This window comes from Prosopis cineraria, unplaced genomic scaffold, assembly GCF_029017545.1.
Source record: "Prosopis cineraria cultivar Desert tree isolate PC_DT_omini unplaced genomic scaffold, ASM2901754v1 PC11, whole genome shotgun sequence".
Lineage (NCBI taxonomy): Eukaryota > Viridiplantae > Streptophyta > Magnoliopsida > Fabales > Fabaceae > Prosopis > Prosopis cineraria.
In genome coordinates, this window is record NW_026555342.1 from 7,387,254 (window position 1) to 7,408,350 (window position 21,097).

Here is a 21,097-nt window from a genome sequence, read left to right on the forward strand (position 1 = left end):
AAAAAAAAGATGAGGAGACCAAGCAAAATTTGTTTGCCATGATCATCATTCAAGAATCTTTCTTTGAAATCCTATATTATTCCGATGAAGCCTTCTTTCAATTTCACAAATGGAGGATTTTGTGAATTATCAAATGTTCTATTAACACAAGGCGAGTATGGCCCTTGAATTTCAAAACAGAGATTTAACATTAAAATATGATTAGACACATTATTGGTACAGAAAACAAAAGGGGTTTTTTTTTTTAATGTTAATGAACAAAAAGGATTCATAGACCAATGAAAGAACACTCCGCTGCTTTTCTATCTTCGAATCACACGCCTCAACGGGATCAGTTACAAAAATCCTTCATAGAATTCTCAGGACGAGTTCTTATTAGTCTTGTAACGGTAGAGAATCCTCTTCTTCTTGTTGGATGAGTTCTCTATAGTGAGGACAATCTTCCCAGGTTCGTTATTCGTGAAAGTGTTTCTGACAGGCCTTTCTTGGGAGCCCATCGTCATCCCTTTCTAAACTATGACAGTATAAGAGCCCTCATCAGTGGGAATAAATTCCTCCTTGTAATTCATCTCCCAACCCAACACCGTCAAATCCCAAAGCAACGTGTTTCCGACCTGGCGATCAATCACAATCAGCAAGTGATATTATTATCTAATTGTTCCTGTTTCTAAATGTACTTTAAAAGAAGGTGTACACTAGTTCTCATGGAACTACCTTCGATGCAGGAATCTCAATGGTTGCTGTTGATCCAGCCTTAAGAGTAATTTCTAAAACAGGTCAGAGAACTCAAAGTCATTTTTCCTCCTGAAACCACCGTAATTAACAGGGATCTCCTCAATTGGAATGTACCTCGTTCCTGAAATCAAGATAGAATCATTTCCAAGTTCATGATGGAATAGCGGTGGGAAATCTCAACTTCAATTTTGTCGTCCGAAGATCTTTTAAAAATCTAAAGTATAATTACGATACTTGAAAGCCCAATTTTATTCGAATTTCACCATTTCAAATGAACTAAACTTTTCTTGAAACTGAAAGGAAATTGGGGTTGGAAGTAATAAAGTGATGCCAAAAAATCTATAGAGGAGGCAGCAGATATATGTTGTAGCACACCGGATGGCCATCACGATCCATGTCGTTCCTGTAGGCAGCAGAACCCAGATTAGAGCCAAAATCCTCGTCCAAAATGGAATCGATGTTGGATTCCTTCCTCCATCGAAGCGTCTTGGAGAGCATGTCGAATGCGTCATTGACTCTGAATTCCCTGGCCCTCAATAACTTGAGGAGAACAACGTCAACGCCCTTTGCTCCTAGGCTAGGCAAGAGAGGTACTCCCCATAGAGAAATGGCCTTACATCCTTGTTCGACTTTGTCAGGGTTATCCGCGTCTTGCTTGAGAGAAGCATCTTTTTCATACACGGAGAACAGAGTGTTTGCTGAAATGGCGTCTTGGAGCTTGGATTTTAGTTGATTCAAGGCCCTCTTCTCAAAGTCATTTAGATCAGAAGGGAAGTTGCTTTCTTCCTTGTAAGAAGAGCTCTTGAGTACCATTTGCGGTTTAGAATCGGTCGGTGGCGATGCCTGATGCTCGAGAAACGCCTCAGCTGGGTGGGATTGTTCTTGAATCATGGTTGGGAGAGGAGATGGAGGGTGAATGTAGAGTAAGCAATTCGGGCGGGCCGGCTTATTCAGGTTAGTCGAATAGGCCCGAACCCGAATAGGCCCGTGTCCTCGAAAAGCCTGAATAGTTAAGCCCGACTCGAATTCCTTCGGGCTTCGGGCGGCCCAGATACCCGAATTTAATTTTTAAAATTATTTTTAATTATTTTTTATTTTGAAATTAATTATTTTATTTTATAAAAAATATAAAATATTTTTTTTTAATACTTAAATAATGTCTAAGACTCAAATATATATTATTTTAATATGAAATGATCTAAAATTTAAAGAATTAATTAATATTTATTATATTTTATATATTTTTTAAAAATATAATTTTTTATTCGGATATTCGGGCCAAGTTCGAACCCGATCGGGCTTGGCCCAAATTTTTTCGGGCCTATTCGGGCCAGCCCGAATATAAAAAACCATCCTTGTTTTTAAGTCCGGTATTAAAATTTTTCGAGTCAATTCAGGTTAGCCTGTTGAGTTTAGTCCAAATTATCGGCTCTAAGTGAAAGCAAAAAAGGAAGAAAAGGGAGCCAAGCATGAGTGTTGTGTAGCCGTGCTGGGAAGGTATATCATAAAAAGCTTTTTTGAAATAAAGGAGGAGCAATGGTCAAATGGCGGGATCCAGCCATTGTGACTAGGGTATCCCAAGTGAAATGCCACTCCAGAAACAACCTTTTATAATTTATACAAGTCCCTTCCACTTTTCTCCCTCCCTCTCGACTCTCACATGCTGCAAGTATCATAAGTTAGACCTTGGAAGCTCATAGTACAGTGTAGTTTATAAATAAGACGACACCTAATTAACTAATTTTTTGAAATGAATTTTTTTTTAACCTTATACTCATAATATTAGAGCTTTTATGAATAGTTTTGTATCATAAAAAGAGCTATTCATATAAAGTTTTTAAAGAGATGACATTGCAAGAGTCACACATTAATAAGTCTTATAAATATAGCATGATTTATAAAGATATATTTGGTTGAGAGAAAGAGAGGAGGGAAAATTTCCCTCCCTTTATTTGGATGGAAAATGGAGGGGAAGGGCTCCCCTCTCTTTGTTGGGGAATATTATGGCAGAGGGGATTTGAAGTGATTCCTCCTTCTCCCTCCCCTCCTAAGATCCATCTCATTTCCTCATCTCTAAAGCTGCTCACGCACCCAATTCGTATCCAATTTTTAATTAAATCTGATTTATAATATAACACATTTTTATCCCAAAAAAAATAGTAATAAATGCCTTTTCTTATAAAATATTCTTAAATGGATTGTATAAAAAAGAAATTAAAAATAATTAAGATGTGTTAATTTTAATTGGAAACTCATTGTAAAAATAGTTATAAATTTTATTTTCTTCATTCTGAAAAAGTTAATTAAAAATATCTTATATTTTAATTTAAACCAAAGGAGCATTACCTTTACACTTCTCCGTGGGCTATAAAACTTTGGACTTGGAATGTTTTCACTTCCCAACTCTCCGTTTCTTCTCCATTTCTCTAAAATAGCAACATTTTGACCGTAAAAAAAATTTTAAAAAAAAATTGAAAGCAACTAAGCACCCTCACTCAGACCTGACTTCTCTCCTCCAACCATTTCCTACACACTGTTTAAAATATTTTAAACATATCATCCATAAAATATTTATTTTTTTATTTATTAAAATTATAAAAAATTAATAATATGTTTCATTACTAATTTAGACTGTTCAAATTTAATATGAATGGCCTAATTTAATATTAATTTTTTATAAATTTTAGAAATTAGTTATTCAAATATATTTTGAACAGTATAAATTTAATATTAAAATTATAAAAAATTTAAATATTAAATTTGGACTATCGATGTGAAATCAAAATTGTCCAAATATTTTAAACAGCGTGCAGGAAATAGTTAGATGAGAGAAGTCAGGTCTTGGGTGAGCGTGCTCAGTTGCTTTCAATTTTTGTTTTAATTTTTTTACAGTCAAAATGATGCTGCTTTAAAGAAATGGTGGAGAAATGGAGAGTTGGAAAGTGGAGACACTCCATAAAACTTCCTGGCCGGAAGCATACGGGGCCAATCAGAAAAGCATGGATGAGTGCAATTCCAAATTCCAATGGATTATTTGATTGCAAGAGCAAGATTCTATATTAAGTGTTTGTGCGTTAGGAATATCATTTGTATATTCATGAGCCATGTGAGCTTGCTTTTGAGTTTTGACTCGGTTTACATGCACACCTTGTATTAGTAGGCAAAACTAGGAACCATGCATGTGGCAGCCACGGTATTATCTACCCCAGTTTTATTTATAAAAAGTTAAGAGTCAGAGACAATTTTAAAGTGTACACAGAAAATTATAAATAATTTTAAACTTAATTTAAGATCTTTTTTCTCTCAGTGTAAAAGATTTTTTTTCTTCCAACACCCTGACGTTATGTCATTATTGTGGGCCTCGCTTTATAAATTTTTTAACATTTTGTTATAAAATATTACTTGTGAGCTCTGCATTAATATTTTATATTTTTATTCTCTTCCTTTCTTTGATACTCGCCGTCTGTTTTTGAGACTCGCCGTCTGTTTTTGTTTTCTTCCCCATTCAACACGTCATCGATTGGAGAAGGGCGACGCTCGCTGCTAGTGTGCATTGGCCAAGATCCCTCTATTCTTCCCTGCTTCAAAGTTGTCATGTACCATCGTGTTAAGGTACATATCATGGGTCTGTTTTCCTTGTGCCATTGTCGGTCCTTGATAAATAATAATTTTATATATTTTTATCTTTTTAATTTAAATTTTTAAATATTTATTTAAACTTAATTGAGTTTAATTAGATATTATTTAATTTTATTAACCAATATTTAATTTTGAGATTTTAACTAACTAAATCTTTGATTTTAAAATATAAATAATATCTTTAATATTTTTGCACAGGTGCTATTTAATTTTATTTTATTTGTACAGATTTTTTAAATTTAATTTAAAAGGATATTTATAGAAAATATCTTGGATAAGAAAAATATGGGCATACTTGAAGATCAAATTAAAAATTAAATTTTTAAAATTTTGTTTGAATTTATTTAGGGTTATTTAGTGTAATTTTTAATTAGAGTTACTTAAGGTAGTTTTATCTTTTTAATAAATTATTAGTTTTTATTATAAAAAAAAGGAAGATAGATGCATAACAGGAGGAAAATGCATCACTCACATACATACATACATACATACATACATACATACATACATATATATATATATATATCAGGAACAAACGTGTCATGGAGGAAGGACCGAAAAGGATCACTCTTCATCTTCTAATTCCGTTCTCCAATTCTGAGGCGATGGCTTCTCTTTTTCGCACAGTGTATTGTTTGATTTTTAGTTTTATGAAGGGCTAAATTTTTAGTGTGATCAACCACAAACTATGATCCTAAATTTTAATCAGAGTCTTTAATATTTAAGAAAGATTTTATTTTAGCATTATTCTAATTTTCTCTTCTTCTCTCTACCTCTAAATTTTATGTTCTAATTGCTATTACTGATTAGAGTAGCTTTATTGCATAATTTTTGAGCTATAAATTTTGTATAAGGTTTTACTTGATATAATCGATTGATATAGCATTATAAGAGTAATTTGGCCTAGCTTAGGTGATTATCCATGCTTTGTTTCTAGTATGGCTAACATAGAACAGTTGTTAGGTTGTAGGTTAAAGGAGATCTCAATTAATCTATAACTTAATCTCTTGCTTAAATTCTTAAATGATAATTTGAGAAATATATAATAAAATCAAAATAATAATGGTAAATAATTTTTTTTTTGTGGATGAGGAAGATTAAGTTTAGGTAATTGGATTGTAATTGATTGCGCTGCTTGTGGTTGATAATTTTCTCAGTTGAATTTTCTTTATTTATCTAATTTTAATTTAGATTTTTTTAATTAATTTCATTATAAAAAAAACCCCATCATTTACCTTTTCATAACCATAATTCAAATAGTTGCTCTATTGACTTTTAGGGAGACGACCTACATTGCACTTTACTACAAAATTTAATTTTTATTAATTTTGATACTATTCGACAGTAGTGTCAAAATTTTGGCACCGTTGTCGGGGAGTCAAAGGTGTTAACTATTTGAGTTTGGTTATTAATTTTTTTCTTTTGCTTTTTTTTCTCATTTATTAGAATTTTCTATGTGATTTTTTTTGTGCTCTTTCAATTTTTTTTTTCAAATTTTAAGTTATTTTTCATTTTTTTAGATTTAATTTTTTGATTTTTTTCCTTACTTTTTTTTTCTAGGGAGTTTCTTTTCTTTTATTTTTTTTTTTGTGAGGACAAGGTCTACCTACAAAAAAATCATTATTTTGATCATATACTTGAGAGGACTTTGTATTTCCTTTTATTTTTCTTTAATTTGAGTGATTCTATTTTGGCTGTAGAGATGGCTTGGAATGATTATCACCTTGATACTAATTTTTCTCCATCTATGCTTTATCATGATACTCATAGTTTTGAAAGAAAAATTGATGAGTTGACCTATATTGTTAAACAAATGCTTGCTGAACAGGCAATGACACAACCACTTGAATTGGCCCCTTATCATCCTCACTATTACCCTTTTAGGAGTACTCCAACATATAATGAGCAATGGTCACACTACCATCCGCCTCATCACTTCCACACCTATTCTTATGAGAGTACCCCAGCTTTTGTCCAAAAATACCCTTATATGCAGGCTAATGATTTGCTTGAGACTACACAGCTTCTACAACCTGTAAGCCAACCCATCCCAACAATTAAGTCTAGTGAGGGGAGTAGTTTCAAAGTTTTGAAGAAGTAGATATTGGAAAATAACATGCAATTTCAACATCCTCAACAGAGCAGTCAACAATTTCAACATCAATGTCTTGAGATTCAGGAAATAGTAAATCAAAGTTCTCCAATAGAACAAGTGCAGGAGGACTCTTCATTTGATAATAATATAGATGAGGACATTATTGTTGAATTTCCTAACAGTGATGAGTCTAAAATCACTAAACTATATTCTAGTGGTACTAATGAATTGGGTGCATGTAAGAGTAGTGCTAAGATTGATATATCCCCTCCTGATTCTATTAACCCTTATTGGTCTAAAGAATTTATTGAATATGTTAGTAATCTTGCACTACCTGATATTATTGTTTCTGATGGCATGATATATTTTACATCTAATGATACTTGTGATAACATTGATTTAGAGTGCCCAAAGAAAATTGAATCTAAGAATGTTGAGCCATGCATTGAATGTGTTAATATTGATGAATGTTTACATTGTTCTTCCTTTGACTTATCTGCTTCTAGTATTAAGCTTGCAACTATTAGTAGAACTGAATTTTCTAATTGTTTGGGAGATGATAAGACAGAGAAATTACCTCTAATTGAGAACAAATGTGAGGGTGACTGTGAGATTAAAGTGAATATAGGTGGTAAGAGTTTTCAAGAAGATGTTATGCTTAAAGAGCACATGTTATCTTGCATTAATGATGATCTTAGTAAGGAAACTCAGTATGATTATCCTTCATTCATGAATGAGAAATGTGATGAGACTTGGGATGATTTAATTACTGAGTTGCCTAATGTGGTGAATTATGAAAACATTATGCATTGTACATCTGATAGCCTACATAATTGTATTGCCTATGTTGAAATAGATGAACTTATAAACTCTGATGATTTGTTGGATCCTCTTATTTGCATTAACTCTATTGAGTGTGATGATCCACTTGACTATATTGATTCTTCCAAGGCTATTAGTTCATCTATTTGTGTTAAGCCTTCTGATTATAATGCTTATGAGATAGTGCATTTAGTTGGTCACCTAGATAACATTGATCTTGTAATCCCTATGAGCTTTTGTGATGGTATTGATAATACTAAGAGTAATGGAATTATTAATTATATTATACATTCTGACTCTAATAGTGCTTGTGTGGAAGATTTTGTTGTTTCTATTGAGCTTCATGAGCAGGTACTTATGATTAGAAAAACTCCTTTTACTATATAAAGGCCATCTTCAATGGAAATATTATCATGCAACCTTCAACTAGATAAAGGAAAATTCCTAATGGCTCTTTTTGCAAAAGCTATGACTCTTACTGATGAGAGAGTACTTGATTTTATTGGTTGTTTCATATATAGAGAGGGCTTGGCTCATCATTTTTTATACATTTTGAATCCTCTGCCAATTGATCCAAAGCCACCGCCTAGAGGAGCTTTTGATGAGCTTAGAGAGAAAAATATTTTGAACAAGCATCTATTCTCCACCAGAGATGAGAATTTCAACTTTAAGAGCTTACAGAGATTTAAATTATCTGGTTGTCTCTTCTCCTTTCACTTGTACCTTGCATTTTATATTTTATTACTGTATTGACTAGATTATTTTAAATTGAATTGCATTAAGGACAATGCAAGATTTAAGTAGTGGGGAAGGGACTTGTCTTTATTTTAATTTTTTTTTAAATTAGGTTTTGCATTTTTTTTTACTTTTAGTTTTTTTTTTGTGAAGTTGCAAGTTTAAGGTAATTTTAGTTTGAATGCATTTGAGCATGATAAATGATTGATCTTATGTTTGGAGTTCAAGTTAAGTGGCTATGAATTTGGTTTCAATGAATTAATGTGATAGTCTTTAGCTTGTGAGGATTTGGGCCTAATATTATTCTCTTCTTGTATGTATTCTCCTATCACTACTCCCACTCTAGAACTTGTCTTGATTCTTGGTTGAGACTATAATTGCATATGATTTGTATAAAGATGATTTAGGCATTCTTTTTTTTAGCCTACTTAGCCAAATAACCATCCCATGTAATTTATTCCTTGTTAGACCCTTTAAGCCTAGACCTTTTCTTTAAAATCTTAGCCAACTGAAAATATAACCTATAAAAATCTTTTCCCTTTATTTTTCTTACCCCACTTTAGGTACTGAAAAGTGTATCATAATATTTGTTGGAATGAAAGAATATCCTTAAAGAGAGATTTAGGTTATTTTGAAAAAAGAGAGAGAGGGAGCCAAAAGGTAAAGAAAGAAAAAAAAGGAAGGAAGGAAAAAAAAAAAGGAAAGAAAGAGCATAAAAGGCAAAAAGCAAAAAAAAATATCAAAAAATAAAAAATAAAAAGGTGCATGAAGCAAAGGAAATGAAAACAAAATAAAGAGAGAAAAACAAACCTAAATCAATTTATTTTATTTCTTTCATTTTATATATATCTCATTTCAAATATGCTTTTCATTATCCTAAAGTTTATTAGCCTTTATTTTCCTCTTTCTATATCATACCTTTACCTAAGCCCCATTACAATCTAAAGTAAAGTCCTATTGATTTTTGTATTGCATATGACATAAATAGTGAAAACTTAAATGATAAACAAGCCTATGGTAGTGAGGTTTTGATAGGAAAACTTGAGTAAAACACTTACCTATATACATTTGAGAGTTAAGAGTTAAACACTTGACCTTTGTGAGGGGCTATTGCTTAATTTATTCTTATCAAATAAAATTGCCATGATACTTGTTATTTTGGATATAAGAGATATTGATTATAATGTTAAAATGTTGGAGAGCTATGATTGTTTCTTATTCTTTGATGCTTCCACATTTTTTTTCTTGCATTTTGAGATTTAAGTTTTGCCTAAGAGTGCAAAAGTCTAAATATGGGGGAATTGATAAATGATAATTTTATATATTTTTATCTTTTTAATTTAGACTTTTAAATACTTATTTGAAGCTAATTGAGTTTAATTAGATATTATTTAATTTTATTAGCCAATATTCAGTTTTGAAATTTTAACTAACTAAATCTTTGATTTTAAAATATAAATAATATTTTTAATATTTTTGCACAGGTGCTATTTAATTTTATTTTATTTGTACAGATTTTTTAAATTCAATTTGAAAGATATTGATAGAGAATATATTGGATAAAAAGAATATGGATATACTTGGAGATCAAATTAAGAATCAAATTTTTAAAATTTTATTTGAATTTATTTTGGGTTTAGTATAATTTTTAATTAGAGTTATTTAAAGTAGTTTTATCTTTTTAATAAATTATTAGTTTTTATTATAAAAGAAAGGAAGAGAGACGCAGAACAAGAAGAAAACGCATCACTCATATATATATATATATATATATATAAAAGGAATGAACGCGTCACGGAGGAAGGACCGAAAAGGATCACTCTTCATCTTCTAATCCCGTTCTCCAATTCTGAGGCGATGGCTTCTCTTCTTCGCACAGTATATTGTTTGATCAATCACAAACTATGATCCTTAATTTTAATCAGAGTCTTTTTTTTAGTGTGATCAATCACAAACTATGATCCTTAATTTTAATCAGAGTCTTTAATATTCAGGAAAAATTTTATTTTAGCTTTATTCCAATTTTTCCTTTTTCTCTCTACCTTTAAATTTTATTTTCTAATTACTATTACTGATTAAAGTAGCTTTATTGCATAATTTTTGAGTTATAAATTTTATCTGAAGTTTTACTTGATATAATCGATTGATATAGCATTATAAGAGTAATTTGGCCTAGCTTGGGTGATTATCCATGCTTTGTTTCTGGTATGACTAACATAGAACAGTTGTTAGGTTATAGGTTAAAGGAGTTCTCAATTAATCTATAACTTAATCTCTTGTTTAATTCTTGAATGATAATTTGAAAAATATATAATAAAATTAGAATAATAAAGGTAAATAAAATTGATTTATTTGGTGGACGAGGAAGATTAAATTTAGATGATTGGATTGTAATTGATTGCGCTGCTTGTGCTTGATAGTTGAATTTTCTTTATTTATCTAATTTTAATTTAGATTTTTTAATTAATTTCATTATAAAAAAATCCCATCATTTACCTTTTCATAATCATAATTTAAATAATTACTCTATTAATTCTTAGAGAGATAATCTAAGTTGCACTTTACTGTAAAATTTAATTTTTATTAATTTTAGTACTATTCAACAGTTTTGTCAGTCTTTTCTTTATTTTTGTTCTTGGCTAGTGATGTGTCTTCTGCCTCCTTTGTTCTTGTTGCTGTGAAGGAGTAAATCGAGTCTCATTCTTTTGCTTGGTGCAGAGCCACGCACCTCCTCTTTTCCTCCTCCACTTCACAGAGAGAGAGTGAAGAATGTTGTCAACGCCTAATGCCGTCGTAAACAGCACTCCTCCTTCATCCTCTCTCCTTCAATGGTGTTTAGTCTAGCGACCTTTTCTCTGTTGTTGATTAGTTAGGTGATGGTTCACGGTGTCATTGCCTCCCTCTCCCTCCTTTCCCTCTCTCCTCTCTTTCTCATCTTCATTCCTTCTCTCTCGAATTCAGCTCTACTCTTTCGTCCTCTTCACCAAACCTGACCTGTACCCCATACCCTTCTCCTCCCACTCATTCGCATTGCTTTGACCACACCCCAACACGAACGTGTTCCACACATAAGCAGCAAGTACCTCAAAGGATGTGGACGATGACTTGTTGAGGCGTTGCTCTTGAGCTGGTCAAGGCGTTGAAGATGATGGAGGTTGGTCTCAAGTTGCTCGAAATCTGAGTCTCGAATGCATAGAGATCCGAGACAGGTTTGTGCGCCAAGGTGCAAGAACGGACGAGGGTACATGGAGCTATGCATGAGAGGAACGTAGTTTGGAGGCAGAGGAAGCAAAGTGAATAGAGTCGAGAGGAAAGTTTGAGTGGAAGAATGTGAGGAGGAGAGAGAGGGGAGACCATGAAGAGATGAAATGAAGGAGAGAGAGGAGAGACCAGAAAGAGAGGGAATGAAGGGGAGAGGGGTGAGAGAAGATGGACAGAGAGGCAATGGATGAGAGTTTAGGAATGGGATGAAGACATGAAAGTAGGACCCACAGGTAAAATATTTTATTATAAAAAATATTAAAAAGTGAAAGCTGTACATACATGGCTTGCATAAAATCATGGACCCCACAAAACCACAAATGGTCAAAATATATTGACTAAGCGGTAAGGTAACGAAGCAAAAAAATTTGAAGGTTAAAAAATATAAATGATCCATAATTAAATTTAAAAATATTTATAATATTTTGTAAATAATTTAAAAATAAAATTAACCCTTAATCCTTATTTATTTATACAAGTAGGTTTTCAATCTTTGTACTGATGAAGATTAATTAATATCTTTACAAAATCATGATTGTGTATCTATTAATTAACATAGCGACTGATTTCCCAATATCATTATTCGAGCTGTCAAATGCTATGCACTTTGTTTCAAGCCAAAATAATTGTGTGGAGATCCATCATACCAGAACCTCTGCAACATTTGAACAACCACCTCCATACTAAGTAAATATATCATGGGGCATCAGGAGTATTCAGTGGAGAGCGCAAAACCCAAACCATATGTTTCGAAGAATTGGGGAGGACTGTCATTTTCTTTTTTACACCTTTTAATTATTTTATTTATAAATGCGCACCGAGTTTGTTTCACACAACAGGGGAGAGCAAAAGGAAATAACTTACCACATTTAAACGTAGCCTTTGTACATGAAGTAAGCATAACAGTAGCAAACAAAAGGAGTAAAGAGAAAAAGCTGCAAAACCCGCTATTCCAGTAAGTGTTGTGAAGGGAAGGAACAAGAGATGTGAAAAGTTACCAATTGGGGTGGTATGATATCAAAAGCAGAAGCAAGAGAAGCAAGAAAGCAACGCCCCAAGGCGAGTGGCCGCCACCACGACCGGCACTCAGCTTGGGTGCCTCAGCCACAAGGCAAAGGCGTCCATATCTTAACACAGAGTAAGCCATCCACATCAGCAGAAGCGGCAGCAGAATCTTCATGTATATGCTGCTGCTGCTCGCCTTGTTGCTGCTTGGGTGCCATGGGAACCACAGCCAGAACCCCACGATGCCTGCAACGGCTATCACCTGCGCTGGTGGTGCGCTTATGGACCATCCTCCTCCGTCACCCCTCGAACTCATTTCCTCTTCTTCCTTCTGCCTAACTGCTCTGCCATGGCCCATGGCCACAACATAAATATCCAACTTCTGTCCTATGGCGGTGAAAGATGTGAAGATCCTTCCTGAGCTTGACACCTGTTCATTGCCTCACTAGCTCCTACTGGTTTGAGTCAAATGAACCCACCCAAATTTATCCCCACCGCACCGGCTAACCCCGACTTTGAGGCCATCTATTCCAGAGCTGAACGCTCTCACTTAATAATAATTAGTCCTTAATTATTTTATCTAATATTCTGACTTATACATCCAGGTATGTGATTTTTTTATGGTAGCATGGAAATTATGATCCAATCTTTACAAATAATAATTCCTTATATTCAATTTAAAATACATGTATTAACCATAGTGTCGAGTCACAAAATATTTATTTGTATGCATATCCTAAGGCTTAACAGGAAATTATACAAATGTGATTTTAACAAAACGAAATAATATCGAATGAGAGAGAGTCAATTAATATATTAATATAGTGTGTGTGTAGTTGCAGTTGCTGCACATGAATGTAAAAAAGCCCTATATCAGTTATCAACTTACAGATTATACATCCGCACTTGAAAATAATAGTGAAGCCTTCTTATAATTCTATCGTAACGCTGATACCACCCGTAACCCTTTGTGCAACGGTTATTGATATGGCTCTGCATTTTCAACTATTCTCTTTAAAGCACCGGCTCCCATGTATTTCAGAACCTGTGTCCATCAGCCACAAAAGTTGATTAGCATATCCTGAAGACAAATATCTTTTGCATTTACAATTGACAGGCAAAAAGCATCAGCGTTATATTAAATTAAATTGACTCCTGAAAGATTCATTTTCTATGATGCTCAAAAAGCCATAACTGAAACGTAACTTTCCAGACCCCACAAAGGGAATAATATATTCCATCATATTTAATCAGTTGTCAACGTCCTATTCTACAACAAATATCATAAGAGGGGGAAAAGAAATAGACATGAAAAACCACAGTTTTACATCGTTAGCATCTTTGAAAAAGCTTTGTTTATCTTTCTTTGGCCAATGTACTTGCCGACACCTGAAGTTCAAGGGAAAAAAGCACACAACGTTAAATAAAATGAAGTAGAGGGAGCAGTAAATAAGTCAAAGCCTACAAGTAACAGAGCATTATAGCCCGCAAGCCTCAAGTTCAGTGAACCATAAAGAAAGCATGACCACAAAAAGCGTCGAATATATCCTCAGTTCCAGTAAAATTGTTTCATTCCGAAGGGAAGGAATCTTGACCTCATTAGTTAGATATGGAGCATAGACGACTTACCCCACCTTATCCAAATTATGATCAGGCATGATGATAGAAGGCAAGAAGAAAATTAGCAAAGATATTTCATCAACAGAATTCAGTGCATGACATATAGGAATTTATAGGCACTAAGGTATAATGAAGTCCCATAGGGGCATACGGTAGCTACTTCCTATAGTTAAGTTATCTTTTTATTTATCTCTAACATGTGTCACATGAAACTTAAATTTGACGCATGAAGCAGTGGGTTATTTATCTCTAAGTCGCCTTTAACTCATTTGATCCTCAATAGCCATGCTGTGGGTGAGGGGAGCAATCTACCCATGCACATTTGTACATCAAAGTCCCAAGTATACATTTCCATTCAGTACACCCTCAATATATCATGAAAAATAAATTACTGCATTTATATAACCTTTCTCTCCCAAGTCGACGTGCTAACTCTTCAGCTAAAGCTTGACCTGGTGGGTCACTATCGGTTGCCAAGATAATGCGATCTACCTATAAGAACAGAGAGTAAGAGAAACTACTTACGTGTTTAATTCTGTTTCAAGATACTATTGGAAGGGAAGAAACCATATCACTAACCTTATCCAAGTACTCTTTGCAGTTCCACAAGTATTGATATCCAGTATCCTGGCTTAATTAAGAAATTGGTATACAAATTAATAGATTGAATGGATAAGTTAATCGACAATTTACTAAATATACAATGAAAAGAACAGAAAATATAGAAATCTCAAAGGAGGATGTCAATAGATAGAGATGGAATGGACAGTAAGTCATGAAAAGTTACTTATTGCGCAGTTTATTTTCTGCACTTTTGTACTATCATAGGAAAAATGTGTACCAATGTGTATGATTTTCACAGGCCTCCATGTTGCCCAAAAAAAAAAAAAACAATTTTGTACAAAATCATAAAAGGGTCTATAGTCCATTTTCATAGACAGAAACATCAGAGTCAAAGATGGGATAGACGTGTACAATTTACACAAAGGCATCAGTAAATATGATTTCTTCATTGACCCCGGGGGGGGGGGGGAGCAGAGGGAAGCGCATTTCATTAGGAATGCAGATTGAGTGCTTTAAACAGACAATTTAATTTAAAAATTAATTGTCAATGAAAAAGCTAAGTGTGTGTATAAGGTTATTGAAATACACCAAAAAATGATAAAAAAAAAAAAAAAAAAAACAAGAAGAAGCACCTGCGCATGATCTAGACTAGTGGGAATATAATATAAACATAAACTCTCAACAGGCACAAATCAAATTCCCGTCTTTTTATGCACAAAAAATTAGTTTGCGAATCATATTGCCTTAAAAACTAAAATCAGCATCATATCCCAAGTCCTGACAAGTTCCAATATGAAATCAAACCTTTTCTACGGGTGGCAAATCTTTTGAGGAAACCTTTGATGGTGCTCCCCCTGGGACACTTACACAATTTCGGAAGCCAGCCTCCTCCAATGAAAGCTTGTCTATTTCCCCTTCAACCTAAAATCAGCACGAGATTGTATCACAATATTCATCTCTTTTCTTTTAATTGTTTTATCTTGGAGAGTGGCAACGTGACATCTAAAGATGTGTAATTCAGATAATATGAAGACATGGGCAAAATGACCACATGGAATTTACAATAATAATTTCAGCTGCATCACTGATGTCATCATGTCCGTACAATATCTTGTCTGTACCTTTTCCCTGTACATCAAATTCAGCATTTGCAACGCACATCAGATTATTATTATCAAAATATTATTTTCAAATTGACACGTTCATAAAAGTAAATTTACTAAGTTGATAAATTCCAAGGTTTAAGAAGATACTCACAAGCTCACATGTTTCATAGACGGACCTTTATTCAATTGGCCATAATGCTAGATCTACTATGATTAAATGTGACTATTGGCTGTTGATTCTTAAAGGGTTGATTGGCCATTAGTTATAGAATCAAGGAGTAATGGTTACTGAAGAATCTTTTTTGAGATGCCTATCTATTATACACCCAAAAATAGAGGTTCAGGAAAAGTAAAGGTCCAAAGCAACAAGACTTCTCCCTTTCTTTAACTCTGTACCATTTCAGTTGTCAATTTTAGCAAAATTCTATTAAAATGAAGAATGGAGACAAGTCTGACAATGTGATAAATTTTCATCTGCTCCTTTAATTGTAAAAATTAATGCTTGAAATGTGTTTTCAACAGCCACTATACAAGTGGTACCCACTTATCCGGTTAACACTGCAAGTTTGATACTTTCTAAATTATCTGAAGGATGAGGAATCTAAATCTGAAATGATGAGCTCAGAAAATTCACTCGATCATTTAGGGACACCATAGTGAGAATGCAAAGGCACGGCTAGACAAAGAACACTAAATGCAGAAGAATTTCAAAGTTACCTGCCAAAATCTTTTCTCCATAGTTCGGTATTTGCAGCCAACAAGCAACCCATTCCGTTTGTAAGTAAAAGCGATTACATTCTACAGAAAACTTAAAAAGTAATCAGAATTTTCTCATTTGCAAATACATTTAAACACATTTTTCATGGTTAAACTTTAAAGTGTTAAATGTCTGAATTTCACTACTTCAAATCACTAGTATGCAATTGTATATCCTTGAACACGAACAATTTGGTCAGATTTGCCTAGACTTTTTGAAAGCAAATTTTGTGTGCACTTCACCATACAATAACGAAAAGGTAAACTTAGAGATCATACCATATCACAAAGTGTCAAAGTTTAAGTATCTAGGATTAATATTATAAGATGGCAGTGAAATTGATGGAGATGTTATGCAAAGGATAAAAGTTGGGTGGTTGATATGGAAAAAAGGCATCAAGAGTCATTTGCGACTATAAAGTACATACTAAGGTTAAACAGAAGTTCTGCCAAACTATTATATGACCAAGGATGCTATATGGTAGTGAAAGTTGTGTGTTAAAAGGATATTAAGAGAAAATAATCAGGATAGCAAAGATGAGGATGTTGAGTTAGATGTATGGTCATACAAGAAGGAAAAAACAATATTCATAATGATAATATACAAGGAAAAGTTGGCACAGCATCTAACAAAGTAAAACTATAGAAAATTATTTAAGGTGATTTGGAAGAGACACCCAGAAGGACACTCAAGGAAATTATCAAACAGAAAGTAGATTTTTTGTAATCACAAAATAAAAAATGAGAGGTTTTGTATTGGCATAGTTCAAAATACCTTGTTGTCAGACATTTGCATTACAGAATTTCTGCTGAGAGTTTTCTCTGATATCAGCCTCTCCTTGAAGTATGCAATAAGCTAGAATAGGAAAGTAGAAAATCAAAACATGTAAACAATCAGACTAAATGTTATGAATTCGAAAAGAATTTTTGGCACACACATGATCGCATAGAGAACTTGTTTATAACGCATGCATACATTGATATGCGTTTAAGACAGCAGTTTGACCTTCTTTTCTCCTGATTGGGTATGTATGAAGTTATTAACCAGCATCACCTGGTAATTTGATTCTATATTGGAGCTCTTCAAACCACATTATTGGTCCTCCATTTTGTAGACCTCTATTATGTACCTAATATTGTTTGATAATTAAAATACAATAGGTCTACAAACTGCCAGAAAAAATTTGTAATTGTTGCTTATGGTCATAAAGGGTGAAAATGTACCGCTGAGTCATTGAAACATATATTGCCCTTGTTATAACAAAGGACAAAGAGGCAAGAGAATAAATCTCAAAGAGAAATTCAACTTGGATTAAAAGGGGGAAAGAAAATGTTGAAGAAAAAAGATTCCAATGGGTACGACAGTATCTTAACTAAAAACTCCACGTGGATCCCCTGTTTGAGGCACTACAACTGAGAAATAGAAAAAGAATAACAAAATCATAAAAGATAGTCAAAAGACGTCGGCTTGGCCTAATGCAGAATGCACCTCGGACACTACTGCCCACATTATTTGTAAGAGGAATCACCTTTTGTAACATAATGACATTTTTTCCATTTAATTAGAAGAGACCTTCGAAAGAGCTCTGATATCATAACAATGCAAAGAAAATTTCAAAAGAGTTCATTTTGGGAAACTGGTTTTCATTTGTTAGGTGATAAGTTAAAAGGTCATTTGAATACCTCAGGACCAAGCGGCTCTAATCCTAAACTCTCCTCAGTCATTGTTCCGTAAGACTTTTGACCAATCCTGCGGTACAATTCTTTGTCACCTGCAAAAGCCTATAACCAACTCATCATACAGAATTATGGCAAATTTAGAAGATTTACATTTGAGACTGAGAAGAGACAGGACCACATTATTTTACCTGACCAGCCCACCCACATGAAGTTCGAAAACACCTCCACATTGCAAATTCACTAGGACACACAGTGGCCATCACTGAGTCATTACAAAAATCAGGTAATTATCACCACATATCAAATCAAGTAGAAGAAGCTTACCCATCAGATATGATGTGGAAGGACAAACTTCTCTCCCCTAACTGTCCTCCTTTGCACTGGAACCGAAAAATAGACAATACCGAAGAACATTTTAGGGAGGGTGAAAAAGGACAAAAGCAAACACTTCGTGCAGACAGTAGATCAGAAATTCCTAAAAATGATAGGAACAGATACCTTAGGACAGAACAGGTTCTGGTACTGTCCAGGCAAACAAGAATTTTCCAAGTCTATGCCAAGAAGTTGCATTTTCTGCTTCAATATGTCCACTCTAGGCATATCAAGATTATTCTCTGCAAACTGCTCCACATTATCTTCACAAAACCCAACCAATCAAGTTAGAGATGGCCAAAGAGTTTCGAAGACCATGTTATTCCTTTACAATCCTTTCCTAGACACAACTTGACGACCCAGAAAAATTGGAGAAGAAAAGCCAGATTAAATTAAACCAAGAACGCACCGATGGCGTGTCTGCCCCGCGAATCCCCAATAAAATAAGTGGTAGAAAATAGCGCCAGAGAAGAATTACATGGCGAGCTGGGTACGTTGTCAGCATGAGCTACGCCAAGAGACAGAACGCTGAGCGATGATGATCCTCGGGGTGAAGCCGAGGCCCTGGAAGTGAGAGGGAGTTTGGAGGAAAGGAATCGAGTGAGAGGACGACACAAGAACTGGTGCTGAAGTATTGACATTTTGATTGCTATATTATCACATTCGCTATAGGCTCAAGCCCCTTGCATCCCTTGCATAGATATTTTTCCGTCGTCAAGTGAAGTGATAAGGGAGCTCTTCTTCCAGTATAATAAGCAACCACTCAAGTGTTCGGCCTGTCGCTCTTTCCCTCTCGAAGCCCAAAACAAGTCGTAGAGTTTTATGTCTAGTTTGGCATTTTGAGGGGATTGATAATCAACATCAATATTATTGTATTCCCAAAAAGAGCACAATGTTCTCAGAGGAACCTTAGAAAGGATTTGGATATGTGAGAGGGTGCATTGCAAATCCTATTGAGTTATTTTTTTTGTGAGAGGGTGATAGCTCGTGATCAAGTAATCTCAAAACTGAACCTTTGTTGGCCTAGTTAGTGGGCTATGATGATAACATCACACATTAGTCTAAGGAAGTTGTTACGTTACACATCAAAAGAATTTAAAAAGAATTCTAAATATATAAACAAATATGCTACATATCCCATTAAGTTAGCTTTTCAGAAAAAAAAAATAATGGTCCCATGATAATCAACCACGTCACAATATTGATCAACTTTAAATTCAAAAAATGTAACATTGAAATCTCAATTATTTATAAAATTTTTTTTCAGAGAAATATAATTGAAGGAAATGAAATGCAACAATATTTATTGTTATTTTGTTTGGTACTCCATCTATTTCTACATAAGAGAAAATAATTAATTCATACCTATAAGAAAATTAGTTAATTGTAATAATTATGTATGAAATTAAAAAAAAACTGGATTAAAATATCCTTATACTTAATCAAATAAATTTGTATTAATGTTTTATCTCACAAATGAAAACTATAATTTTATGAAAAATAATTTAAAAAAATTGTGATAAATACTTGTTGAAATGTATAATTTTGCTTATAAAAAAAATTGTGTTTTTTTTTATATAAAAAAGATCAATAATAACATTAACAAACAAGAGTTTACAATACATAAGTAGGGAAAAGTCTAAAGAACAAGGTGATAAGAAAATATAAAGGCTAGTAGAATAATTAGATTGGTGATGTCTCGCACGAAAGGATGGAACCAGTAATATTCTAATAACCCGTGAAAAAGCTTTTTGTTGAAGCATTGGAAGTAGATGCAACTTTGTTGAAAGATGATGTTGTGGGGTAGCCAGATAGGCCTTGATCTATGATAAAGCAGCCCAAATACAAAACCTAGCACAAGGTAGTTTCTCAAATCCTATCTAAACCAACTGAAATCTATGATATGATTGAACGTCTCCACTTATACTATCTAAAACAACTGAATTGCAGTAAAACAAAGCCAAGCACAAGGTAGTTTCTCAAATCCTCTATTTTTCTCATTCTAACACAAGAAAGTTGAAGCAATTGAAATCTATGATGATTGAACGTCTCCACTTATACTATCTAAAACAACTGAATTGCAATAAAACAAAGCCAAGCACAAAGGTAGTTTCTCAAATCCTATATTTTTCTCATTCTAACATTCCAAACACAAGGATATGGCATTTCAGCATCACAACTTAAGTAGGGTGAGGAAGCAAAATGATGAAGAGAAGACTACAATTTATTTTGCTGAGGCCACTAACAAATATTTAATAAACAACTAACAAATACTCCATTCGTTCAAAAATATAAAGTATTTTTTTGAGAAATTAGATGTTTAAAAATATAAAATATTTTTAGTCTTTTAAGATATAACCATTGCTTTTTTTAAAAAAAAGTACCTCTATTAATGAATGACTTTATACTTATTGTAAAATATTTAATAAGAATAAATATTAAAAAATAAGATTAGTTTGAAAATAAGTAACTATTTTATTGAAAGATAAAATTCAATTAAAACAGAAGAAATATTTAACAAATAAGGACAAAGCCTGATGAAATTCTTTTACCACTTTTATAGGAAATAAAATGATACCATTATGAAAAGCGAGATTCCTTTTCCCCAAAATTAGATAGAGCAAAATAATGATCCCTCTTAGTTGAAAGTCTAAGCTATCATTATGCAGCTGCAATAGAGTGCGGATTGATAAATTGTGCTAAAAAC

The 21,097-nt window shown here is 33.3% G+C and overlaps 2 protein-coding genes and 1 pseudogene across 6 annotated transcripts; all 3 read right to left on the reverse strand.

Moving 5' to 3' along the window:
• Nucleotides 1-183: 183 nt before the first annotated feature.
• Nucleotides 184-1,635, reverse strand: LOC129286056 (patellin-4-like; annotated as a pseudogene).
• A 10,495-nt stretch (nucleotides 1,636-12,130) lies between these two features.
• Nucleotides 12,131-12,926, reverse strand: LOC129285931 (uncharacterized). Its single transcript, XM_054921915.1, has one exon. The coding sequence runs from the start codon at nucleotides 12,648-12,650 to the stop codon at nucleotides 12,282-12,284; it is 369 nt and encodes a 122-aa protein (XP_054777890.1). The 5' UTR covers nucleotides 12,651-12,926; the 3' UTR covers nucleotides 12,131-12,281.
• A 150-nt stretch (nucleotides 12,927-13,076) lies between these two features.
• On the reverse strand, nucleotides 13,077-19,195 carry LOC129285930 (primase homolog protein-like). 5 transcript variants are annotated; one of them, XM_054921913.1, is made up of 13 exons: nucleotides 18,869-19,189; nucleotides 18,517-18,653; nucleotides 18,343-18,398; nucleotides 18,207-18,258; nucleotides 18,022-18,120; nucleotides 17,114-17,194; nucleotides 16,300-16,380; nucleotides 15,539-15,604; nucleotides 15,281-15,397; nucleotides 14,492-14,539; nucleotides 14,319-14,404; nucleotides 13,621-13,681; nucleotides 13,077-13,337 (listed from the first exon to the last, which is right to left on the reverse strand). In XM_054921913.1, exons 1-13 carry the CDS (start codon nucleotides 19,029-19,031, stop codon nucleotides 13,272-13,274), a joined length of 1,113 nt encoding a protein of 370 aa, XP_054777888.1. In that variant the 5' UTR covers nucleotides 19,032-19,189; the 3' UTR covers nucleotides 13,077-13,271. The 5 variants fall into 5 exon arrangements, 3 of the variants coding, with proteins under 3 accessions (XP_054777888.1, XP_054777886.1, XP_054777889.1); XM_054921911.1 differs by having other exon boundaries at nucleotides 18,800-19,187; XM_054921914.1 differs by lacking the exon at nucleotides 13,621-13,681 and having other exon boundaries at nucleotides 18,800-19,192.
• Between the last annotated feature and the right edge of the window lie 1,902 nt (nucleotides 19,196-21,097).